The 26,421-nt window shown below is 49.6% G+C and overlaps 1 protein-coding gene across 3 annotated transcripts in view; it reads left to right on the top strand.

The window, feature by feature from the left end:
- The first annotated feature begins 4,733 nt into the window (after positions 1 to 4,733).
- The window catches only part of RXRG (retinoid X receptor gamma), a 40,384-nt gene continuing 18,696 nt past the window's right edge, over positions 4,734 to 26,421 (top strand). For 2 of the 3 annotated variants that reach the window (XM_054213004.1, XM_054213005.1), the window contains exon 1: positions 4,734 to 4,866. In XM_054213004.1, the coding sequence (XP_054068979.1) occupies positions 4,770 to 4,866 (97 nt within the window). In that variant the 5' untranslated portion in view covers positions 4,734 to 4,769. The other variant, XM_054213006.1, reaches the window with a different exon arrangement.

Genomic DNA, 26,421 nt, shown 5'->3' with positions numbered 1-26,421 from the left:
AGTAAAACCACTAGGTATTTATAGAAAGAAATTGCATCCTGACTGGTGAAAACAGAACACTCTAAATGTTTTTTGGTTAGCTGTAGTCCTTTCTTTAGGACTTCAGACCAAGAGAAAGGGTAGTCAAGAATCTTTACTAACCTCTTTTCGTACTCAGACAACAGCAATTTTTTTTCATTTCAGAGTCACCCTTCCTCACTGAAAGTATTTGGAGAACAAAGTTACTCACAGGTTAGTTAAACATTTGTTTTTTCACGTCACTGAATTGTAAATAAAGCTGTGGTCCTAAAAATACTACAGATACCTCAAAGTTTCCTGAGGTTCGAAGATGTCCTCTTAACAACAATCTTTGTGTTGCATTGCAAGTTGAAATTTGAAATCAGTTGTCCAGATGTCTGGTATAGAGCAGCCCAGCCTGCTCTTTGTAAGGGAGCAGCTATTCCCGCATCCGTGTTTCACTCTGGCAGAGCCTGGATCCTCTCTGAAGCTCAGGGGCTGGAGACTTGAAGCACAGCAGAAGGAGCTGCCTTGAGAGGTGCAGAGATGCTAGCGAGCGAGGAGGCAGCGTGCAGTATCTGATGTGGGCACATCTTGTCTGGCCAGCCAAGCCAAATGTTTATCACCTTTGGATTCACCATGCTGCCCAAAAAGCAAAACAGACGTGTAGTAGTGTTGGCAATCTCTCTAGGAACCTCCTGTCTGCCAGATTCTCTCTCCCTGCCCTCCCAGCAGGTGCCAGCTGGGTTTTTGCTTTCTTTCATCCTATGATCATGTTTCATCAAAGCAAGCACAGTCAGGGGATGCAAAGCCCAAAGGCTTACTAAAATTAGGCCTGATCTTTGGTCCTGTTTGTAAGTCGTTTCTAGGCATGGTGACGTCTGACATACAAACTGGCTAAAATCAGGGTTTGCAAGTCCTAAGTGCAGCTATGTTTGTATTATTGTTTGCAAAGTCCTTTGGAGCAGCTGTGTGCCTGTTAGAACGAAACAGCAGCACCCAGGCTTGGATCAAAGAGCCCCTGTGAAATAGATTTCACCAGAGACAAGCAGCCTACGCTACCAAACTGGCTGACAAAGGAGGATGATGGGAGAAGCACTGCGGCTGTGATTTTGACACCATCAAACCGTGTTCCGTGCCTGTGACTCAGTATGGGAGTCACACAGGTTCACTGTGGAGATCTCTGGGTCTTCTGCAAAAACAACGAAGGAACAAGATGTTAAGTCCCAATTAAGTTAATAGGGCTTAAACAAATCTTTCTAGTTGAATGTAGTGGTTTGTGTTTTAGTGGATCTGAATCTTGCTACAGCTTCCCTTCCCCCTTCTTCCCATCAGAGCCACTTAAATAACAGTGGTTAATAAGGAGGAATGACGAAGAGCAGGTCAAACCCCAAAGCGTGACCAGAATAGGTGTTTGGAATGGCTGTACAAAATCCCTTCAAAGAGGGGATGAATAGGCAGCAGAAGCAAGGAGGGAGAGCGAAAAGTGTGGTTTGTCCCTGTTTTGTAAACTTAGTTCATGCAGGTTTTTGAATGAAGAGGAAGTGTCGATGTCAGGTCTCTGGTTTGGCTGATTGCCTGTCATGCCGTGGAAATCTGTGCTGGTCTCATACCTGGGCTAGAAGAGCATTTGTTTGGTGCTGGACCAGAAATAACAAATCATCCCAACTCTGGTCCATTCTTTGGGCAACAGGTTTGGTCTAGTTCAGGTCTTCGTGGCCAGCAGCGCTCCGCCAGGCTTGTGCTCAACCTGCCTGCTGTGAGATGAGCTTCTAAATGGCATGAAACAAGGCAAAGCTGATCTCATTTTGCAGCAGCCTGGGTGTATCACGATACACCTCTGGTACAGAGCTCTCTGTTTTCCTTTTCCCTGCTACATGGCGTCCCCATATGCTGCAGACTGTGAGAAGGAAGGGGGTGTACGAGGTGCATCATGCCCCAGAAGGGGGATGGAGCTCTGGTCTAGGATATCCCTGTGGAAACCAAAAGGATGCAAGTTCAAAATAAATAAAAGGAGGTGATTCTTCACTCTTCATTCACCTGTCCTGGAGATTGCCCTCCCAGCAGCTCCCTCTCTGCCCCAGGGAGACACAGGGGAAATCCTGGGGTCAGCTCTGTCTTGGGGTAAGGGGCAGTTTCTGAAATGGGCTGCTCCCAGACTCTTAGGAGCTTTATAGGCCAAACCCAACATCTTAAAACTTCACCTGAAAACAAATTGGCAATCAGGCTTAATGAACACACTCCCAGGAAGCTTTGCAAGTCGCTTTTATTGCGACTCTGACTATAAAGGTCTACAGCCTCTCATTTGATAAACAGACAACACCAATTTTTTTCCTCCTAACAAGGTTTCCTTAGAAATGGATTCACTGCTGAATCCTGAGTCTGCCTGGCATATTCCGGGGGACATCTGGCGTAAATTCTTCATTATTAAATTACATTAGTTGCAGCAATAATCATTCACATGGGATTATTACATCCAAGCTTGTCTCATTGCCTTTATCCTTTCACACATTGTCTTTCCTGGTTCCCCTTCAAAGGGCTGTTGTGAGTCTGTGTCGGAGCAAGAAATTAACTCGTTAGTAATTTATGCATCATTTCCTCCAGGCACATGTATTTAGGGCAAGATCAATAAAATATAATAAGGAAGCGGGTGTGTATTGTCACTGTGGGGCTGAAATAATTCCTTTGGTATCACTGTAAATCCTTCCCTCACATATGAAAGCTTGCAGTCCTGTCCATCATTAGCTTATTTTGCTGGCCTGTATCAACAGGACATTGATTCGGCTCCTTTGTGTGCTTGCAGAGTTCACGTCCTGCGACTTCTGTGCGCAGCTGCGCAAAGTGCTCTGAGCAGAGGTTAAAGAGTTTGAAAGAGCAGCGTTTCATAGCCTTTCTTCTGGCTCCTGTCATGTAATTAAAGCCGTGCCACCTAACACCGCAGATTTGTTTCTGGAGTGGCTCCACACTCTGGCATCTGCTGCGATATGTTAGGTCTGGGAAAGGGAAAGGGACAGCAAGAAGGATCCAAGCATCACAGCTCAGGGCACAGAAAGCTTGCTGTCTTTGGGAACTGGGGAGGAAAACCTGAGTGGATCTGAAAGGTCAGTGGCAAGTCCGAGAGGATCTGGAGTCCCTGACTAGTGGGGGGCAGCCCTTCCTGGGTAAAAATGAGAAAAAAAAAAAAGGAGGAGTTTGGATTCATTGTACCCACGGCAGTGTAAGGATGTCAGAGGGGCAATGCCTGTAGGGAGAAGGGACAGCAGACAGAGCACGCTGGCTTTCTATGGCTCCTAAAGAGGGTCAGAACTGATGCCACAGGGTGTCTTATATTTCCATGTCTATTTTCTCACCTCCTGGCTCCAATCCAGACTACCCTGTAGGGTTTCAGCTCCATAAGAACTTGAATTTTTGGGGAATTTGTCGCAATTTCAGATTAAGAATTTCCTGAAAGTGCAAGCAAAGTCAAACCAGCAATTCAGCACCCTTGCTAGCTCTGCCTGCCTGGATTCCCTGTGGCTGTTTCTCCTGTGGGAGATATCCCAGAGGTTCGCACTGATGTGGAAGGAGCTGTGGGGCCCACCTTGGCTTTAGCAACTCTCTGTCTGCTGATCTGAGGGGATTACAGCAATGCGCAGGCTCCAATTTCTGAAAGTCTCTGGAGGGAGAAGTCTTGAGATCACGCTGCACTCTGGGACCTGTATGTTTTCTTGCTGTAACGTGGAGAAATCTAGGAGAGGGAGGTGGTTAAAACCCCCTGGCAGGTCTGACTCACGTCCCAGAGGAATATTCTTTGTGGGGTTGTGCTGGGACGGGCAGCACACAGTGTACGGGATGAGGCAGCGAAGTCGGAGCAATCCTGCCCTCCCCAACCCTGGCGATGTTGACACAGCCTGAAGGGGAGCGCAGGGGAGATGAGATCCCGAGATTATCAGTGCAGACTGAGGAGAGGAATGTTGTTTGCTTGTAGCTCCTCCACCAGGACTGGCAAAATCCAAATACAGGGGGAAGATGCAGGGGGACGCCCGTGCAAGGTTTGAGAGTATAAAAGAGATAAGCAGGCTCAGGGACAAAGCCAGGGGCTTTAACTTCAGCACAAGAAAAACTGGTCGCAGCACAGGCTGGTTGTCTTCTGAAAACATTCTGGAGACAAGGGTCTGTCCAGGTCACCTGCAAGCAGCTAGTGACGCCACCCAGGAACGCGTACAGGACATTCCTACCTTGTCACCTGCCCCCACGGTCCTCAGACAGCTTTGGTGAGTCAATGGCCAGCTACGCCTGGTCCCCCCTGGAGTCCAGTGGTGATGTGGCTAGCACTACCACCCTCTCGATGGCAAAGTTTGTTATCAGATAGAGTGGGTAGGCCTGCAGATGAGAGAAAAAAGACCAACTGGCAGAGAGGAGGAGGAAAGCAGAACCGAGACAGATGCTCAGACAGGATGGCAGTTGTTTGCTTGTTTTTATTCCTTCAGGAAATCACCTCCAGGAGACATTTTCTCAGCAAAGCCACTTCAGACCAACTCCTTTGCATTGCAGGGCCTTTCCCAGGCAGCCCGTGCAGCCATCCCTCCCCCCGGCATTGCAACATCTCCTGCTTTCCAAAGAGACAGGAGCCCAAAGAGCAAACACCGGAAACCCCAGTCCCGGTCAAGGTCTGGGAGGTAAATTTGTAACTTAGGACAGATCGCGAGGATGCTGCTTTGTAATATGCAAACACTCCTTTCTTTTTCCAACAGCCCAGCGCAGCTGAGAGAGCTGATCCCAAACGTCCCTTCATGGTTGAGTCTACTGAGGAGACAGGACGCAGGTTGGAAATGCAGCCAGGCATGCAGGCTCCTTATTCCCTGGAGGCAGGCTCCTTCCCTCACTTCTGTAAGTCCTAGCCCTGACCCCACGTGAATTGGCTGTGCTGAGCAGCAGCCTGGGCAGCTGTGCAGAGGGGCAGCAGGACACCACTGTGGCCATTGCCAAGAGCCGCGGGGTTTGCCCAGCCTCCTGGGCATGTTACTCCTATAGCAATAGGTGCCGACTGAACAGAGCCTTTATGGGAGTTTAATTCAGGCACAGGTTTTGGAAAGAAACCCTCGTAGCACTGTGCTGCACTCTCCGTTGCAGGAGGGAAGGCTCAGTTTAGGCACTGGGAAAAGCTGTTTAATGAGTGGTGGAGATGTGATGGGACAGATGGGCTGGGGAAGGAGGTGGCAGCTCTGTCCCTGAAGGTCTCTGGTCTGATTTGGGGCAGGAAGATGGGTGAGATGAACTTGACATATCTCTTCCAGACCTGTTTTCTGTGAGTCTGTGCTTTCCTCCTGTAGCAGGAGGAAAGAAAAGTGGTCAGGGTGTGGAAGGGGATACTGTACTGATGGGTGAGGGCTGCAATGGCTTATATTAAAGGAGGTCTGGGGATCAGCTCATAAAGGTTAATAAAGGACACGTGGAAGTTACATGTGAAGCTAGTCAAGAATTTTCCATGAGAATAATACTTTTGACAAAGTGATGTTTCTCCAGAACTGAAGCTCTCCCTGGATAAATATTAATTTTGTCAAATATATTATATGTGTGTGTGTGTGTATGTACAGAGTGAAAGAGAGAGAATTCCACTGGGAAAATGCTGTAATGGTCTAACTAATTCAGATCCCTTTGAACCTGGTTTGTGTTTTGACCTGACCCAATGTGTTTCACTACCTCTGCTGCATATGAGCTCTTTGCAATATATGTATAACAATATTCTGACCAAAAGGAAGACGTTTACTTGCTTTTATATTTTTCCAAGGCACATAACATTTAAAACAGAAACTTCTCTTGCTGCTTTCTTAGTAAATATCTTCCATATCCGTATCATTATCAAGTTTAATTAGCATCAGCAGATACACTTTTTGTCTGATTCCTGTATATCAGGTAAACCAGTGGCATAACGCTGGAATTGATCCGGTCAGATGCAAAGTAACCTTTACACCAGGGGCCAAACCCTGGGAATCGAAACCCAGCTGTCTTGGGCAGATCAGAGGGCTGGGGGGACTGCAGAGAGGGCAGAGATTGCTCCCAAAAGGCCAAGAGCTGTTAACTGAGTGCAAACAGGCAGGCAGCACGCTGAGATGACAAGACGGCAGGCAGTAGATAGGCATTTGCTGGCGCTGGCTTGGGCTTGCAGTGAAGTCGGTTCCCCCTTTTCCCTGCCTCCCTTCCTTCGGCTGCACAGACTGTGGCTGTCCTTAGTGTGTGTTGGCAGCCTGTGGGGGACAGCGGGGCCTGTTAGCACCTACCATCGCTAAAGTCTGCCCCAAAGACATACTTGCTGGTGTCCGGGACTCACTGAGCTGGTGACAAGGGGCTGGCAAATCCCTCCTGCGGTCTGGGCTCAGACCACCTGTCAGGCAAACAAAGAGCCTGTGGGTTAAATCTTTCCCCTGAGGCAGGCTACGGGGAAGGAGACTTTGGCAAAAAGCAGGACTGAGAACCAGGACTCTAAAGTGCTCCCAGGGTGAAGGAAGTTTGAGTCAAATTCCATCAGTTTTGGAAGGTTCCCTGGCTTTTTACTGGGGTGATTCACTTTATACATGAGAAACTGCCAGCAAATACTTGGATGCTGACAGCTCTGTTTCCTACAGAAACCTGGACAAATAAGTGTGCATGTAAGTGAAGGACAGAGAGAAAATGATGTTCAAGTCTTAGAGATCTGAAAAGCTGATCTGGGTCATGAGAGCCAGAAAGGCATCCATCCCACCAGCCTGCTCTCATCCCTCAGGATGAAGGAAGGCTGCACAAGAGCTCTGCTTGGTGCCTCCACCCCAGTCACAGTTTCAGGCTTAGTCCCCAGACTCAGTTGTCTGGAAGTGATCCACATGGGATCTGTCACCGGCTGCAGCCAACAGAGCCCAGAGTTGAAGTCTAGCATGTGCTGCCAAAACCAGCTTGCAGGTACCCACAGGTTAGCCCCTTCCGCTCTCCATCTGTCAATAAAGCGAGCATCCTTCCCATCCTGACTTTTCCCAGCTGACCTTTTTAAGCACTGTTGCAGCTTCTGCCCGATCTTCCCTTTGACAGCTCCAAAGATTCATTCCGAACTTTGCAGAGGCAATTTTACGGGAGGGATCAGCAGCAACCTTTCATGAGTGCGGAGCTACTCTACCTTTCTCTTTCTCCAAGACAAGCTCACGCATGTCTGAAAACATTCACAGGGAGCCGGAGACGCTGCCTTTACAATGGATGTGATGGTTCCCTTCAGACAGTGAGCTTGGAGCTGGCTTTTGCATGAGAAAGAAATTGCTATATTGAAGCCAGGGAGCTGGGAAATCACAGGTGACTGAAACAACAGGAGCAAACCCTACTGCAACTTTCATGTAACTCCAGTGACCTTCTAGGGAGAAGACTTCTATTGCTGGACCTACTCCTTACGGCAAAGGGTAAAGAGAGAGTAAAAGCCCTTTAATCAGCTGATGAGAAGGAGATTTCCTCTAGGCTAGACTTAGAGCGTTGTAGCAGGCATTTTTGCAGAGACAGCAGTAGAGGAAAGGGTGGGTGTTCATTGCAGGTGTTTTGAGTCTCCCCTTGATCTGCTTCAGCTGAAAACCCCAGGTGGGCTTCCCAAGGCTTTTTTTTTTACCCAGAGGATGAGGCTAGAGGGTGGTTTGAAGTTAGAGGTCTCTTATCTTGCTGTGATTCTGCTTGGTTTCTCTTCTTGCTCCTGTTGCAGTAGCTTGCTGGGGTGATTCAGAAGTTGAGCTGAAAGCCTTCACCATGTGCCTTGTGTGATGCCTGGTTCTGCTTCAGTTTTCTCGTAAGTGCTTTTGTTGTGCTGAGCAATATCCTACTGCCGAGCAGCTGCTGCAGCCCTGGGGAGGGGTGCTGGGCTGCCCTTGGGAAACGGAGAGGATGGGGCAGCAGGGTGTTATCTCAAGGCTTGTCCATGTGTGTGACAATGAGGGTAGAAAGGAAATCTCTGGGAAACTGCAATAATGCAATAAATGAGAGCAAAACTCAATGCGGCAGGATAGGGAGGTACAGAGTGGTGCAGTGGTGCATTGCTGTGCCCTGCAAGCAGCAATGTGTAAGGCCTTCTCCATCTGGGTGATATGAGCTGTCTGGAGTTGGTTTCTCTGTGCCCTCTCTTGTGGAGGAGCATCGCATAGGCGTGAGTCTGAAAAAGCCACACAGCGGTGTGGTGGCTCTGACGTGCCAGGGTGCTAATGCCGGCTCTGTCCTTGACGTTAGTGGCTGCTGAGCACAGCTCTCGCCTCACATGGGCTCTGCTGCCCTGTGGGTTTTCTGCAAAGCTCCTGTTTGCTTTCCTGTTACAGCTTTTTAACGGGAAGCCTTTGACACGATTCTGGCAGAAATCGCTCTCGCCTTGGCCTGCCGCTTCTGAGCTTTCTCCAGAAATGTTGTTAGATCCTGAATGAGACATTTGGGGCCGGGTCTTGGATGGCCTGTTACCAGTGAGGGGTGTCAGAGGTGGCGGCTGCGGTGTGGGGAGGCCAGGCTGCCTCCATACCCAACTGGCAGAAGTCCTGCACTGTCTGGAGTTTTACAAGGGCTTTATCTGTATGTTTTGGCATAGTAATAACCATATTACTGTGGTTACATATATCTGTCTATTCCTAGAGTAAAGCTTCTGTTTTCAGTGCTTTGATTGGGGAAGAGAAGCATTGCATTGCAAATCTAGTCAGAGAAGCTGTGCTCAGAGACCGAGACTTGGGGGTGGATTCTCCCCTCGTTGGCACCAATCCTGCTGGGCTTGAGGGCACAAAGTCGAAGTGCACAAGGAATCTGGGTCTCCTTCTGAAAACAAACAAGATGTGAGTTTGCAGTCCCTTGGCACCCCAGGGAGTACGTGGTGCGTCTGCTGCAAACCCAGAGCAGATGCAATCGGCTGGGGAGTTTGGATATTTTGAGGTGCAGCCTCATTTCTTCCCCTGGGGTCTGTCTCCTGAGGATCCCCAGCTGAAACGAAGGTATCAGAGCAAAGATGCCTCAGGCTGGTTGCTGGAGGCCATGCTTGCTGGTCCTTGGCATAGGAGCCAGCAAGGTTACAGGAGGATACAGCAGTACTTTGGGAGGAAGGCTGCCTGGCCCTGGGGGCAGCAAAGGGGTTAAAGCCCAGCCGTTCTGCCCAATCAGTCTGGCTTGCCTGTAATAACCAATTAACGGAGTGTAATTGTGCAAATCCATATGTGGCAGTAATTACCAGGGAGATTAATGGATTCCTTCCTTTCTGAGTGGACCCCACCGCAGCTTGCCAGCGTCCCCCTGCCACCCGAAAGGACTCGGTGAGGGGGGGAAAGCAGGAGCCGCTCTTCCCTGGACACTCTGTGAAGAATCCGAGCGGACTTGGAGGCCCCATGGGGACTGCCCAGTGCTTGTTTAAATAACCCTTTTCATCTCCCTGCGTTTCCTTATATACAGCTCGCTGCTCCCTGGCTCGGACCCGGCCTTCCGAGGACAGTTCGTGCCCAGCCTGCAGGGGCCTGGGATACTGCGTCCCTGCCCTCCCCATTGTTCATTCATTCCCCGCTCCCCTCTTCCCTGTTTAGCCCTAATTGCTGCAGAATATCGTGTTTGTTTGCCCTCTTCTTTTGTAGCTTTGTTATTTTAGTTGCAATGGGTAATCCAGCAAACTGTTAAAGGCATACATGAGGCAAGGAGGAGATAGCAGGGCGCTTGGGGCAGGTTTTCAAGCCAGGCAATGGGGTTGCGTTTGGGGGATAGTGACTTGCAGGCAGGCTGGGCCCGCCACATCCTTTGGGATGAGTTTTCTTAGGGATATACAGCCACAGAAGCAAAGAGTGACCCTGGAGCAGGTGAATTACTCCCCCCTCCAAATGCTCTGAGTGGAGAAACAGGGCACTGAGCCCTACTGAGGGAGAAGGGGGTGCATTTGGGGACCTGTCCCCTGGCAGGTGACTACCCGGGCAGGACAGGCTCCTCCACAGTTGCACCTTGGGCACTTGAGATGCAAAACTGCCTGTCCCACTTGGCACCCCGGCCAGCCTTGCCTCCACATTGCACACAAGGGTCTGAGCCCTGCTGACCCGTGGTGCGGAGGGACCTCAGCCCTGTTTCTGTGCCGGACGATGATCCCTGCCCCTGACAGACAGCTCATGCAGAGAGTCAGCCTGTGGGATGGCTGATGTGCTGGTCAGGGAGCCATTCATCTCTGGCTGCATGTACAGGGCTTCAGGTGTCCCAGGGACAGCTGTTCCTTCTGCTCAGCTGGGGATGGGGCAGGTGGCTGGGGAGCCAAGTGCCTTTTCCTTTTTTTTTTTTTTTTTTTTTTCCCCCCTCACCCCTGCATGTAGGCTGAGACTTGGACTTGGACTAGGCCAGAGCTACATGGGCTGGGTGAGAGCATCCTATGGGTGTAAAAAGCAGCAAGGTGGAGCCAGGTCCATCTTGCAAATGGTGGGCGCTTACAGGGGAGGCAGGAGCCGAGTGTGCTTGAGGAGCAGACATCTCCCTCTAGCCTCTGCCCTGAACTGTTCGGCATCTTCCATCAGTGATAACCATGTGGTACCAGGACTGGCTGCCCCCAAAATCTGTAGTGATGTCTGCACAGACATCCCTGGCTGGCCCTCACCTGGCTGTTCTCTGGCAGCCCTGGCCCCATTCACTGCCACATACAAGGTGATGGATGGAAATGACCATTTTCTTGTTCCTGACCTGTAACAAAGTCCAGGAATGTGGCTGCTCTGAGGGAATCACTGTGCAAGGTACTTGGCAGAGACATGAGCAAGGCTTCCCTCCAAGGAGGGTTACAGATAACAGGGGAGGTTTTGGAAGACTCTTGCCTGGAGGTGATGGGGATGTACAGAAAGGTGTATCTTATCATCCTAGAGGACCAGGAGAGGTGGAAAGCCCTGACAGAGATGCTGCTTTTAGCTCTGCTTGCTTCAGTCCTGGGAGCCAGCCTGCACTGATAGCTCGGTTTCCATCCAGAAAGAGGCACCGGGGCAGCTCTTGGGTATTGCAAATGGGATGGTTTTGTTTGTCAGAGCTGTGTCCATTGGTGTCAGCTAAGGCCCTCAACTGTTTTAGCTCCTCCGTTTCACCTGACCAAGGGTTCATCAATACTCATCTTCCCTTGCTGCTGTGTCATTCTAGGTTAGAGGTTATGTGCACCAAAGCATGGCATGTAAATGTGTCTCCTGGGCCTGCTGTGCTTGCGGGAGCTTGTAGAAGCCTGTGTCTTAGGGGAGCAGCCTTTCTGGAAAGTTTTCCACCTGGCACAGGTGCCCAGGGGAATACAGAGAAGTAGTCGGAGCACTGAGGGATGTGTTTTGCACAATTTCTGGGATGCTTGAAGAGTTGTGTCTTTGCTGTCCTGGATTTTAAGCTGCAGGATTTAGTGGATAGGAATGATTTGAAAGCCTCATTAATGAAATGAGCCAGGAGAGACTGATTTGTGTGGGTATGGATTGGCTCTTAAATGTCCAAAGTTCCCTGTGGGAACAACCCTTGGGCTGTACTGACTCCGAAACTGTGCTTGGGAACTATCTGATGGAAAGTAGCAGGGACTGCGTTTACATCCAGCGGGACAGACCCTGGGACCATGGCCTGGGGCTGGTGAATTTACTGGTATAGATTAGCCTTTGGGGCTGTGCTGCTGATCTGAAATCTTAAGACCTGAAAAGGGACTGGGCTCTGGATTTTGCAACAGGGATATGTCTGGCAATCAGAGGAGACAGCTTTGTGTTGGAGAAGCTGCTCTGGGATCTTCAGGGCTTGCTTTAATAAGCTGACTTAAGTCAGTGCACATCAATGCAGTGGCGGTACTCGAGCACGCGTTGCTGTGCCCACAGCATCCCAGGTCCTTTCTCTGCTTCTGCTGTGCAGAGGCTGCTCCTTCTGCTCAGAGGCTCAAAGGACAGGGCCAAAACATGTGGCTGTGGGCAGGTGTTCACTTCTTTCTGTCTCTTTCTACTGGGAAGAGGTTGGGGGGCAGAGAGAAGATATTTGACAGTGCCAGAAAATGTCATTCCACATCCCTGAAAATTCTTCACATGCTGGCTCCTCACTGCTGTGCTGTCTTGGCTCTGTGTGGTGTGGTCTGTGCTTGTCTTGATCCAGGGCTGTTCCTTTCTTTGGGGCACTGGGAATTTTGTCATGCTCCCATGGCTTTAAATACCAGTGGATTTTCCATTTGGTACGGGGGAGCATGTGGCTTTTGAGAAGAGAGTATGTTTGAAAGGCAATGGAGGGCATTGATGAGGAAAGGGATGCTCACTGTGGCTGGTTCCTTACCTGCCCCTCAGCCACACAGGGAGGCGAAGCATTTTGAACAGTTTCTGCAGGGAAACACTGAGAGGAACCGATCTCATGGGAGAACGTTTTGGATGAGTTTCATGTTGTGTTTGTCTCCCTTCGGCTGCCACTGGAAGGTGAATCCCAGGGGAAAGGCAGCTGCTAGAACAGATGAGAGATGTGTGTATCTGTCTGGGCAAGGCAGAGATGGCTCAGTCCCCTGAATGTCAAACAGACCAGGCTGGCAGAGTCTTGAACTGATGTTGGTTGGATCTATAAAGAGATGATCACAAAATGAACCTGTTGGTTTTCTGTGATGTGGAAGTCTGTGTGGCTTAGGGGAGAGACCCAGACTGTCAAGAGTGGAGTTGTCTGAGCTACCAGTGGAGGTAGAGGTGAGGTCTTTGTGTACCAGTGAGGGCTAAGGTGAGGTCTTTGTATCACCCTTCTCCTGTCTCTTTTTGCTGCTGATTAATGAAGGGTATCTTTGGGCTTCAGCTCATCTGAAATGCATTTTGTGCCTCGTGCTTGGGCAGCAAGACTTGGTTGTGCTTCATTTCTTCCAATTGCCATGCCTAGGCTGCGTCTCTGGATCTGGTGTTTGTGGAGAGGTTGCATAGGCATGTCTCTGCAGCATAGCATCAATCAGGGTGTGTCTCTGGGCAAAAATGTGGTCCGGTTTATTCTTTTGGGGGGAGGAGGGATGTTGTGCTGTTTGTTTTCTGGTTTTTTCCCTCCTCACTCAGAGGCGTTATAGGTGTGAGCTGGGGGCTTGCAGTGTCCAGGATGGCTGTCCAGGATCAGACCGTGTGGAGTAATGGAAACTTGTTCCAAGACTTGCTTGAAACTCAGTGGAGCTCAGAAGAGCCATGCCCAGGAAAATAATGTCATTGCAGAAACAGATGAGATCTTTGTGCATTAGAGGAGACAGCAAAGCATTGAGAAACCTGCCTCTCCCTCATTCGTGCAGACACACTTTTATTTTAGTGGTATTTGATTTCCTTCTCTGCTCTCAGGGGACCCAAAGGCCAGGCTGAAATTTAGTGAAAAAAGGTTGATTGAGCCAGTGACATCTGAAAAAGTGAAGCAGGGGTGGGATCCAGGTGAGCTGTCTGGATCCTGAGGAGCTGCAAGCTTCCTACAAGAGGGGCAGCGGCCCCACCATGGTTTGTAGAAAATACCTCGTTGAGTGGAGCAAGGACTAAACTGCAGAGACAGCTGGCTGAGAAGTGCTGACTGAAGCTGTGCCTTGGTGATATGGTGGATGTGGCTTGCGGGCCCTTGGTCCAGATCAAAAGCTCTCTGGCCACGTGATGCAAAGTGCTAATCTGGTGTAAATGCCTTCTCATTCTTCAGGTCTTATTAAATGATAGTAATGGGCCAACTTGATAAGGCAGGCTTTATCCTGGGTCAGATACCTTGGCTGACAGACAGCAGATCATGTTGTAGATATAAAAGTGCAAGAGAGAAAGGAGGGATTCAGTGAAATTCAGAGCCCTTGCTATGGCATTAATGTGACCACGTGCAGTCAGATCCTTGCACCTGATCCAGGCAATGCTCAGTGGAGAAACCCAGTGTGAGGAAGCTTGAAGCTGTGGCCCTGCTGGCTTGGAGAAAGCGTGGGTTAGAAATCCAAAGGTACATACAGATCTCTCCTCTCCCATGGTAGCATACAGAGGGGCCTGGGATGAGGTGCTTTGTGATAGATAACAACTTTCTGGGCTTTTGGGGCCTGGCTGCTGTGGCTGGGACCTTGGGGACCGAGCTGTGGCTGGTGATGGCTACTGTGCCTTCATGAAGGGTGCAAGCCCCTGATGTGATGCTGTTCCTCTTGGACAACTACAAGCCTTCCTCCCCTTAGAAAGTTGCTACTTGGAGCAGAAATAACCCCTGTTACCTTGAACTCCAAGGTACCCATGTTTGCCTGTCTGGTATAAATAGACCATCCGAGGCAGCCAGATGTGATGGAGATTGACAGGTTGTCTCTGGAGTTTTGCACTTGCTGAAGCAGGAGGAAATGTAAAAGCACGAACGTGGGGATGCACAGAGTAAGAGTACCAAGCAAAGCCCCCAGCTGCACAGGAGGCTGTGCCATCTGCTGTGGGGGATGCAGGTGGGATCCCTTTGTGGTCTTGTGCAGGGAAGTGCTGTGACAAGACCTTCCCCACCCCGTGCTGAGCTTTGGCAGCCATCAACAAATGCAAGGTCCAGCAGACACCTTGTGTGGCTGGGCTGTCTGCCCGTCAGCTTTGTGCCACCCAGCTCAAGCTCTTGACAAGGAGGGGAACATAGTCTACTCACAAACGTCCAGGTTTGCCAGCAAAAGAGAATGAAGAATGGAGCAGGATCCAGGAAGAAAAAGAAAAAAAGCTTTCTGAAGTTTTCTAGGAGTTCTGCGGAGATAGGTGGGGTGACCGAGTTTCACTCTAGGTAGTTAGTTTCTGGGTAGTCAGAGAAGCCCTGAAATCAGTAGGTTTTTTGTTACTGAGGGTGGCTTGGTTTTGTGTTTGGTGGTGTGTTTTTTTTTTTTTTTTTTTTAGATTCGTTGTCCTTGCAAGCAATAATGCAAGGGTAACCTGGTTAAGGAACCCACCTTCTGTTGAAATATTTCCTCTGAGAAATGGTGGTTGTGGGGAAAATGGCAAAATTGCAAGCAGTTGTATGGGCTGTGTCTTCTAAGGTTTCGCTGACAACTTTTTTTCAGGTGATGAGGAAATCTGGGTCTTCAGGGTGTAATTTTCTTTGAAGGAAGGTAACCTAGCTGTTTTCAGGCATTTTGCAGAAATCACAGTTTCACGTTGTGTATACAGCAGCGTTAAAGAGGGGCTTGCATTTAAATGACAACCTGTAGGTCCTCTGGCACTCTGATTGGAAAGTTTGGTTACAGAGTGGTACTAGTGAGGTATCAAGTGAACCTTTTCTTCACCTGTCCTTTCAAAGCCCCTTGCTGAACACCAAATGACACATCAAAGTGGACTTTGTGAAGAGCTGAGTGTTCATTTCCCACCAAAACCTCCTCTGGACATGAGGGCTTTTTGGTCAGAGACCTGCCTTTGGATCTGAGTGACTTTAGCACTTGCCCATAGAAATCCTGGCTTCATTCAGTCCTCACCCAACCTGGAATCCTGATTTTATAGTCCAGTTTGCTGCCTTGCACCACTGACGAGAAGTCAGGTGCTTACCTTGAAGTGCAGAGGGATGCGTGACTCTCCCGGTTGTAGTCTTGCGGTTCCTTTTTTATCTCTACGATCTTTATTCCAGCAAAGCTACAAAGGTGGAGTGACTTGTCTGAAAGCAGGCAGGGAGCCACGAGCTCCCAAACCCTGAGTGAGCACTCTGTTGACCCAACCATTGCTCCTCAATACAATGCATGCCCAAACCTCTATCTGGTGTAGCACAAATCTCCTGTATTATGGGCTTGCTTATTCCCCTGTGAACCCAACCCAAAGCAATGGATGCTTTTAATAAAAAACACACATTTTCCAGAGGGTCCAAATGGCTATTTTTTTGGATCCACCTTCCCAGGAATACTTTGCTGCTTTTCCATGACGCTACTGCTGCTGACCTTTCCGCTCTGGCAAGGGGGAGTCGCTGGGAAGCACATAGGCAGCAATTCTTTGCTGTTACAAAGGCTGGGATTGTTGGCGGCTTGACGCCCCAGAAAGTGTCTAATTGACTTGACTCTCTCTAGCTGGGCTCCGAATGGATTTTCTGCCTCAGGATATCTAGGCATTATAGTGGACCTGTTGTTTTAGCTCCTCGCATGATATTAAAAAGCGTATTGTTGGAGCAGAAAGCGTGAGTCAGAACGGATGTGTGGAGGGAACTGCCTGTCGCCCTGCAAATGAGTGCCAGCACAGAGGAATGGAGCAAGACGGGGTCACCTGCCATCCGCAGTTAGGGGCTGAGAAGTGTCTTAGAGCATCCCAGAGAATGAGCTTGCCTTGGTGGTATAGATACTACTTCGTATTCAGAGATGGACACATGTAAACCTGCCCTTTGCATCTCAAATAAGGAACATTAGCATTAAAATATGTCCTCTAGTAATTTTGCAATATTTGTCCATTCCAGTGCAGGCTTGGTCCCAGGTGCCCTCTGGGCTGGGAAGACGGCTTGCTCAGGTGTCTCTGTCACCCTGTCATCTGGCACTGATGCCTGGGAGCGCCTCACCTGCATCTGTGTCAAAATGTGCTTGTGCCACCACTGGTGCCTGCCTGGGGAGGTAATTCCCTGGGAGGAGTGGGCAGCTGGGCCCCGCAACCAGCAAAGCTGCTGGAGGCGCTTAGGCAGGCGTAAGAGGATTGGGTGACACCGCTGATTAGTGTCGAGGGCCTCATTATGGTGCTAGTAATTGAAGGTCTCCCAAGGTTTAAACAGACTGGGAATTATCTGCCTTCAGAGCCTGCTGTTGGCTGCATGGGACGGTGCTTTCTGCAAGGTAGGCTGTGCCCTCCCTGGAGCAGCCTGGCTCTGGGGGTGGTGGCCCGTGCCCTCCAGACCCTGGGGAAGGGGACCCATGGCGGGTGGCAACCGTGGGGCTCAGAGAGATGGGGAGGGCCTGGGGAGGAGGAGAGGGCAGGCTGTGTTACTGCAGGTGTGTTTGTGGTGCTGCTGTTTGAATACGCTTGCTACTGGTAATTGCATTAGCCCAGTAGGGCTCTGGGACTAATTTTATTAGCTTGGTGTCTGTGATTATTGCTTTACAAGAGACAGTGGTGAGAAAGGGCAAGGCTGGGTGGGGAGGGGATGATGCAGTAGCTCCATCCCCAAGGAATCATAGGGAACACATTGCTTTTGGTGGCTTTTGCGTGTCTCAGGCCAATGCCAACTGGTACAGCAGATAGACAAGGTTGGTTCAGTCTGTTGATTAGCCTTGAGAAAGCCAGTTTCAAGTCCCTGCTCTGCCACTGACTTCCTGTTTGGCCCTGAGCATGTCACCTGGTGTCTGCGTGTCCTCCCTCAGAGGCAAGCAGGGAGGGGAATGGGCGTTTAGGCTCCTGGGGCACTCAGCCTGGTAGCCCCTGTTGTACCTCACTAGCCATATGAAGGGAGTCCCAGCAGCCCGTGGGCAGTGGGTTTTCTCTGGGACTCTGTAGCCCCGAAGCAGTGTGTCTGGAGGGTATACATGTAGCTGAAGGGTTATGAGGGCTGCAACCTTTTTATTTGCATAGACTGTTGCCACATGCACAACAATAGGATGCCTCTGACTTTAAACAGAGATGCGATGGGGGACTGATGGGATTTTGTCATGTTTGGAGTTTTCCTGGTTCAATCCAACGTGCAGGGAATAGGGACTGTACTTAATCTCTAGATTGCATGGTTCTGGGGCAGGGTGGGGTAAGATTATTCCGCTTTAGGCCTTTCCACGTTTAGGGTCTGGCTCCAGAGACCAGCATCTCAAAAGCCTTGATGGAGTAGTGCTGGGAGGTCTTTGAGATACTGTTCCAACACGCTGCTGAAATATTAGCTGCAGAATGTTGGCCTTGGAAAGCTAATGAGGAGGTGCATGAATTGGGGACCCAAACACAAGGTTAATATCTCAGTTGGCTTCAATCAGCACTACTTTATTGGGAGTATCACTGTGACTGATGCCCCCCATGGCATTCAGCATCCCATGGCAATGGTTTTCCTTCCTAAAATAACAGTGGCAATCATAATGTCTTCTCCTTTTACATAACAAGGAGGGGAAATAAAAAGCACTCAATTTGAAGCAGTGACTTGTGCAATTTCAGATAGAAAGTGAGGGGCTGCCTCTGTGTGGTCCTGCCGTACCTCTTAAGAGAGGCTGAGCTGGTTCCTGGAGTCTGTCACAGACTGATCTGGGTACAGGGGCTGGAGCCTCTCCATACCCCAAAACCCATGGTGGTCCCCTAAATGAATTGCCCGATGCTTGCGTTGCCTGAGGAAAAGGCCTGGAGGGGTTTCCTTGGAGGCAGTCAGTGTGTGTGCATGTGTTCTGCAGCACTAAGCACTCACTAACCCAGATCTGCTAAAAATCAATAAAGTAATCCACTTACTGCTTGGGACTGCCACCCTTTTTAAGGAGCTCAGAGCTGTTTTGTCTTCTTTCCTCTCCCCTTTCTTCTAAGCTGGAAGAAAGAAAAGAGGGATGGGGAAGGGGGTGTTGGCAGAGCTGGGCTAAAATCAGGCTCTTTGCTCTGGGCAGATCAATAAAAATAATTCCCCACTAAAACTTCATTAGGATGGAATTAAAGCTGCTGAGATCCTCTGTGGCTGGGAAGAATTAATGCTACTACTAAATCTGAGCATGGTTGGTGCTTAAAACGCAAAGCTGCTTCATTGCTCACACCTCCCCATCCCAGTGCTGCTGGGGCTGGACTGGTCGTGCCACTGGCTCTGCTCCCACTCTGCCCCACGACTGCTTGGTGTGGGCTTGGCTGGAGGCACAGCCCTCTCGTCTAGCCTGAGGACAAGGGACAAGCCAGGCTGAGATGGTGGCAAGGCGCAACTCAAGCGGGTGGAAGCAAAGCTGTTGTGCAAAGGTGGATTTGTGTCTTGAAACAGTGGCTTGATTCTGAGTGCTGGTGGGGACTGGGGGTAGATAGTGCTGGTGGGGACAGGGGGTAGATGGCCCTGGTGTGTCTCTGCAGGGTGATGGACAGATGATGGGAAAGGTCTGGGTGGGTGCTGGACAGGCAGGCTTCCCATCATGCTAGAGCTTTCCCTGACACTGAATTGGAGAAACATCCCTCAGGCAGGCTGTGCGTGAGGCTGTACACAGTCTCTCTGTTCTGTGGAAGTCTTGGATCTTATTGAGGGGGTGTGTATGAAAATCACTTCTTCTGGAAGCAGATTGTTTGTTGGGGTTTTTGATTGACAAATGTTTCTTTTGGTCTTGTCATAGAGGAAAAAAAATTTACCCTGCTGAGAAATCCAATTTTCTATCTAGAGATTAGAACAAGCCACCTTGCAGCCAGCTCCTCCACTGCATTCTGGGTCCCTGCTTGCAGAGCCTTGGGGCATCCCTGCCCCATGCCTGGCTCTTGCCTCCTGCCCCTAACAAGGATCCCCAGTGTGGCTGTTAAAGGACAGCATGGGAGGCAAAGCCAGCATTATCCTGAAACAGCAAACTTTGCCTATGGGTTAGAAATCCCTGTGGTTGCCAGTGACCTGATGCCACTTGGATTAAGGCAGGGTGGAGAGGAGTTTGGAGGGTCCCATAGGTGAATGTGGGGCAGCACCCACTGAAACAGGAGCTGTGCCTACAGCTCCTGCACAAGGATGTAGCTGTGGACGCTTGGAGAATGGCTGGCCCTTGCTGAGGATGTTCGCTGGGGATGTCCTCATTGCATGTTGGGATGGTGGCAGGGGAGGACACAAGCTCAGCTGAACAGGGAGAGGGACAGAACATAACACCACACGGTGAGATGCTGTTGTGTTACGCTCTTGTGCAGGTTATCAAACCCTCTGGTCTCCCTTCCCCAGAGCTCAAAACTTGTGGGGTGTGTAAGCACGCTGCTTGGCTGCTTCTCTTCCTCTGAAGCAGTTCTGCAGTGCTGTTTCTGTTTGTGCAATAAAACAAATGAGATGTGAAAGTTAGCCAGATAGAAAATACAAGAGCGATCTCTTCTGTTTGTATTCCCCCTGCAACACTGCAGTTACTTGGTTTTTGCCTCAGTAGAACCTACTCTGAATACTGATCTCTCTCTTTTTTCTTTTTTTTTTTTTTCTTTCTTTTAACTGTGAGAAAAAATAGTGCGCATATACCTGGGCCACAGCTAATGGGCTATGCAGAACACTGATACTATTGCCTGCAAACCTCCTTGTTCCTGGCACCAGTCTGGTTATCCATTCATTCAGTACCTAAAGGGGGCCTATAGGAGAGATGGGGAGAGACTCTTTATCAAGGAGTGTAGCGATAGTACGAGGGGTAACAGTTTTAAACTGGAAGAGGGGAGATTTAGATTAGATATTAGGAAGAAATTCTTTCCTGTGAGGGTGGTGAGGCACTGGAACAGGTTGCCCAGAGAAGCTGTGGCTGCCCCATCCCTGGAGGTGTTCAAGGCCAGGCTGGATGGGGCTTTGAGCAGCCTGGTCTGGTGGGAGGTGTCCCTGCCCAGGGCAGGGGGGTTGGAACTATATGACCTTTAAGGTCCTTTCCAACCCGAACCATTCTATGATTCTGCTAAGTGGAGATGTGCTCCCAATTGTTAGGCTCCTGTGCCTAGAAAAACTCCAAGTCATGGGGTAGCTCTGATGTACCTGCTGCCCATAAAGAGCTGTGTGTCCATGGCATGGTGTCCTCCTGATATTGCACATTATCAGGTGCTTGCAAACAGATTCAGTGCAGAAATAGGAGGAAGCCAAATCACCTTTCAGAAATAACTTAAAAATCATTAAGGGGGGGAACAACCCAAAACCCCCCCTAACCTTCCCTTGCTCAAACTCTCCGGCTGGAGAGAAAACGGGTATGTCAATGTCTGAGAGAGACGCAAGAAATGGAGATAACAAGGGTAACCTTTCCTTCTGCACACGCAATACCTCGGGGCTGACAGCGCCTCAGTCAGCATCTGCCTGAGCTGCAGCTGGACACTGTGAACAGCTCTGCCCTGGCATATTGCAGTGCCTTCCCCTTGTAGCGTGCTTAGTGCCAAAGGGCAGCGTGGGCCCTCGGGTGATCTGGAGGGGGCCAAGAGCCAGCAGGGCCCTTGAAGGATGCCAAACATCCTAGTCTGCTGTTCTTCCCTCTTTGTTGTGTCGCTGCTTGCACGGCACGCTCCCCATCCTATATGCAGGGGTGGTTCGTGGCCCCTCTGGGAAGGCAGAGCCCCTTGCTAGCCCTGTGCCCCCTTTCTCTGCCATGTGGCTGGTGCCAAAGGCAACCTCCTCCTCCAACACAGCCCTGCATGTGAGTCAATGCAGACCTCGGTCTGTGCTCACTTTACAACCTTGGGCAAAATTCCTGCCTCCTCCATTCCTTCCAGGTGATTTCATCCCAGGTCACCCAGATCAGAAACCAGAAACAATGGGCTGTGCTGTTGCCTGCATCCCTGCCTCTTCCCCAGAATTGCAGCGGTTGGGCAGGGGGCTTTGCCCGGCGGGGAACTGGGACTGCTCTCCGTCCTGAGCACCAGTCACTGGAGGACGCAGCACTTGGAGACTGCATGTGGCTTTGCCTCAATCTGGCAACTGGCTGCTTGTTTCTGCTTATTTCTCCCTATTTTCTGCAGTACTTTGTTGTCAGGGTGGTGGGCATTAAATTGAAGTTGTGGATGTGCATATGGAACTGTCTGTGAAGTGTACTGCCTTCTGCTGCCATGGCTGTGAACGCTTTACTGACTCTGTATGTGGCATGGATTGAGCCCCCTGGGCTCTGTTCTGTGTCCCTACCTCTTCTCATCCCATACAGCTTTAGCAACTGGCTAATGATGCTTTTTTGGGGTGGCTTTTGTGTTTTTTGAACCCCATTGGATGGGGTCGGGGAGGGGAATTGAGCTTGCAGCTCCACTAGCCCCAGGAAGGTCCTGATTCTCCTCAGCCCTGGCTGTGTTTCCTTGGGGTGACTGCAATCTGTCACTGCAAGGGCCACGACTTGATGCCAGGAGCACAGCCAAGGCAAGGCTTGGTGTGGGATGGGAGCACAGAGCTTCTTGCCCCAAAGTGCTGGGATGATTGCAGGTCTGCTCCTGCCCAGTCTGTCAGCCAGCCTGTCCTCTGGGTGAGGGTTGGCCCTTCCCGTCTTCGGAAAACACCTCCATATGGCTGGGGCTAGTATAACTAATAAACTGCATCGAGTCTTCACTGGTGGAAAAGCAAAGCACCCCCCTCCTTCTCCACAATGCTCCTCCCCTAAACAACCTAACCTCCCCCCCACTACACACCTCCTCCCAATTTCTGATCTATACCAGAGCAGTCATGCATTGATCACCGTCTTATCTGGGCGATTATGCTACCCGGAGGCTCTGCCGTGAATTCACAGGGAGCCGAGACAGCTGAGCACGGGAGCCAGCCCTGAGTGGCGGCGAACAAGAGCATGTCTTATCCCAGCGAGCAGCTGCTGCCGGCGTGAAGGGAGGATGAGGCCACGGGAGGAGACATCTGCCCCGGCACCCTCCGAGAGCCCCTGCTCTTCCAGAGCCATGTCCCGACCCTGGCGGGCTGCGCCACGCTCCAGGCAGCTTTGAAGTTAGAGGAGGCAGTTGTGTTTAGAAAGGCAAGAGATGAACTGAAGATTAAACATGTATGGGAATTATCCTCACTTCATTAAGTTTCCTGCAGGCTTTGGCAGTAAGTATTTTACTTGCGTTTGCAATCTGTGCCTTCTGGGTGAGGTGGAGGAACAGATCCCACAGTAGGAATATGGGGGGGGGGAGGGAATTTAAAAACATGTTTAACCTAGCTCGTATGTGGCTGTAACCTACGATGCCTGTGTGCTATGATTGAGGCTGTCCTGTGATTATATGTGCTATGAACTTCAGCACAGCCAAACCAAGCCGCCTGAAATTATGCAGGCTTGAGTCAAACCACGACTTTTTGCTCTGAAGTTTAGTATATGGCATTTGAGAGATGCATGTATGTTTTTGTGTGTGACAGACTGAATCTATTCATTGAAAGAATAGGATCAAACCAACTAAGTATCTTTCCAGTTGCCTTTTTATTAAGTTGTTGGAGGAAAAAATTAACTTTTAAAACACAAAACATCCCCCAAGAAATTCTGAAGAGGGCTCTTTCCTTGCCCAGTGGCTGTCTCCTGCCCTTGTGACACAGATACCTCCATAATCGCGTGAAGCTGTGTCAGATTAGCCAAATGAGGCTGCACAGCGAGACAACGGTCTGCGAAGGGCTGTGTCTGCACGGCTATGAGCCGCAATACCCCCGTGCACACCAGCCGTGAGCCAGCCCCAGTTGCAGAAACCAGAACCGCTCTTGGGGGGGGAAAAAAAGGGCTTTGCAATTACTGGGGTGCTCTCGTTATTTTTATCTGAAGTTGTTATTCTTGCTCTAGCGTGGGGGACGTGTAAGGGGAATGGGCTGAGGAGGTGTAGGGGAGCAGGCAGGTTGGAGCGCTTGGCTGCAAGGGGCTGGGAGCACCCACATATTGGCTGCTGGCAAAATATTGATGCTGCTCCAGGGAAGTTACAGTGCGTTGTCACTTGTGGACATGCAAAGTCTTAGTGTCTCTGGAAAACTAGTCAGGTTGTTCCCAGCCCTTCAGGGTGGATAAATGCCTCCGGGACCCTCCCTGGAGGCCCCTGGGCTGTATACATCAATCTGTTATTTCTCTACTAGAGAAGAGGTTTGTGCAGACATTGGATTGCACATGGGGTGTTCCCACTATGTGTGCATATATATATATTTCATTTTTTTTCCCTCCCTCTTGCACCAGATGCTCACCTCTGGTAACTCTCCAACTCCAGAAAAGTCACTGGTATTACATCAAGTTGTCCTCAAGTTTCATAAGCGCTTGACTTTCCAAAATACCTTTTTTTTAGGCAGTTTCTGCAGAAAAGAGATGACTTGTTGGAAGAGTCTATTGCTCACTGGTGTTTTTAAGGAATCAGCCAAACTTTCTCCTATTGCTGCAATAAGAGTGAAACAATAGAAGTGTTATTTGTGTTTAATTTGTTGAGTATTACAAATTCGCAAGGAAGTGAAAGAGAAGTGACATTCAAACTAATCTTCACAGGAACCAGCCACAGATCCCTGTAGAGACAGAGGTCACAGCACTCAGCAGAGCCTTTGGAACATTTCTAGGAGAGGAAATTGGTAGTAGAAGCAGAGGTAATTCTGCTCCACCAATAAAGGCAAAGGCACTATTCTCCATCCCACCAACTGTTCAAGACACTGTGACTTTAACTTTAATTTAAAAATGTGTTTAACTGGTGTTAATCTTAGTGTCTCTGGAAAACTAGTCAGGTTGTTCCCAGCCCTTCAGGGTGGATAAATGCCTCCAGGACCCTCTCTGGAGGCCCTGCTTCTAACCTGCTTCTAACTTGGTTTAGGAAAACAGAAGAGTTTTCTGCAGGTGGACTGCTGACAGAGATGCAAAAGCATTGGCCAAGTTATGTGTTGGCTGCTTTAAAACAGTCGCTGTGGCCTGTCCTATGCACCCTGGATGCTATAGAACTGCAGGTCACTGCTCACATCTACACTACCCTTAAAGCTGGAGGGCTTCCATGCTCCTAAGACAGCTTGAGGGGCCTGGGGGCTTGCAGGTGGCGTGGGGGCTGCCTCTCCCTGCATTGTTTGGCCTCCAGAGAGGGATTTCTGGCTGTTTGAGAAGGCAATTGGTGCTCTGGCCAGACAACTTCAGGGCCCGTGGGCTATATGAGAGGACACTTTGAGAGGGATGAAGCAGGAGGAATCACAGTGACCATCAGTGGTGGTGTGGTGTGTCAGATTCCTACTGCTGTGGGATCCTCACCACAAAGCCCATGCCAGCAACCTGCATCTCTGGCAGGTCCACAATATGTTCATTGTCTTTGCTGCTCCCTCTCCTTTAAAAATAGCTACGAAACTGTTCCTTGTCCAGTTTGTGCTGTCACCATGAAGGGGGACATCAGGATGGTGGAAAAGGGCAGTGTCCACACTAGACTGTCAGCTTGTTGCATTCATTATTCTTGCATTGTGTTGCTGGAGGGCAGAGTTAAGGTGATGTGGCTGCTCCTGTTCAGCACGTCTAGCTCTTACTGGATTTAGATTTCCTTTTGCTCTGACATTTTGGGCTTCATGTTGAGCATAACAGCAAAAAGCAAAAAAGTTTGCTTTCTTTTTTGCATTCAAGTAACTGTTGCTTATGCTTTAACTTAATTTTATCTGTGTTCAGCTTAGAAATAAGGTACGCATTTTTGATGGTGTGTGACCGTCACTTTGGCCTTAAATGTCTGAATAACACCATCGAATTTGAGAATGTACACACACAAATTGGTAATAAGCACATCATTTGCAATGAGGAAAGGACAGGCTCTAAAGTGTTCTTGATGAGTTTGCAGAGTAGCAGGGAAAAAGTGTTCAGATGAGTCACCCTTACACATCTAAAGCAGGAGATGTATGCTAAGGCAAATGGATTTGCCTTCACAGCCTGGGCTATAGGAGCAATGAAAGGGTTTCAAAATGTGGTTTTATTCTCCAGAAGGATGCATTTCACCCGGAGCCCAGCTCCCAGGGCAAGGAAAGATGCTGTGCTGGCTGTCGTCTCTCTCTGAGCACTCTCTGGCACAGTTGGTTGGGGAGAAGAACTAACTTGGCTCCTCCACAAAGTCTCTTTTATTAGTACTCATGTAACTTGGCCTGTGGCCACACCACCTCCGGCTGCAATCTTGTCAGCTCTCCCAAGCAAAGCAGGGTTAGGCCAGGTCGTTTGGGGGATAGGGAGAGGAAAACCCCAGTTGTGCCTGGAGTGGGGCTGCTGCCTGGCACCATTTCCATCTGTGATGGTCGCAGGTTTTGTGACCTGCAGCATGCTTTTTCCCTGGGTGTCACTACTTGAAGACGGAAGAGGGCTCTTTGACCCAGCAGAAATATGAGAAAATAGAGTGGCTGGGAAGGTCCTGCAGCTAGGGAAATGCAGACTTCTTTATTTATTTATTTTTTTTTTTAAAGCAGGAGACATGTGCCTTCAACTGCCTGAGGCAGACATAGACCCTGCAGCCGGTTAGATCCTTTCTGATGGGGACCTGTTGCCTCTCCAGGAGTTTAAAGACCACTGTAGGAGTTTGTACATGTGTTGTTTTTTTTTTTTTTTTTCCCTGATGGATGCTGTGCTGGAGATACCACTTGCCAGGTGGAAAATCTGGTCAGACAATCACGAAAAACCCTTCAGGCCTCAAATTTAGCAATTTTTATTTCTTTAGAGATGAGAAACTTTATCCAACTCTTGTGGGTTACTGGGGTCACCTTATCCAACTCTTGTGTCTTACTGGGGTCACCAGAGGGATGTGATACATTGTTAGGGTGAGTAACTTTGCCTTGCAGTCCTTATTTTAATTATCTGACAAGCAATTGCTAAAAGAGTTGCTGGTTGGCAAGATCACCATAGTCACAGAGTTACCCTGTTATGCATGGTTCCTGTTAAAGTCATGGCAAAGCCTGTGTAGCTTCTGTGGATTGTGCTCCTTTCTTCCCTCCTCCTTAGCTTGTCTTCCTGGGGAAAAGAATATGTGGTTACGCTGCAGGTGTGTCTTTTCCAAAAGTCCTTGGACATATTAAGCTATTGACCCACTGTCCAAT

The sequence above is a fragment of the Rissa tridactyla genome, chromosome 8 (genome assembly GCF_028500815.1).
Source record: "Rissa tridactyla isolate bRisTri1 chromosome 8, bRisTri1.patW.cur.20221130, whole genome shotgun sequence".
NCBI lineage: Eukaryota > Metazoa > Chordata > Aves > Charadriiformes > Laridae > Rissa > Rissa tridactyla.
The sequence above is the reverse complement of the archived record's forward strand: the minus strand, read 5'-3'. Positions and strand labels throughout refer to the sequence as shown.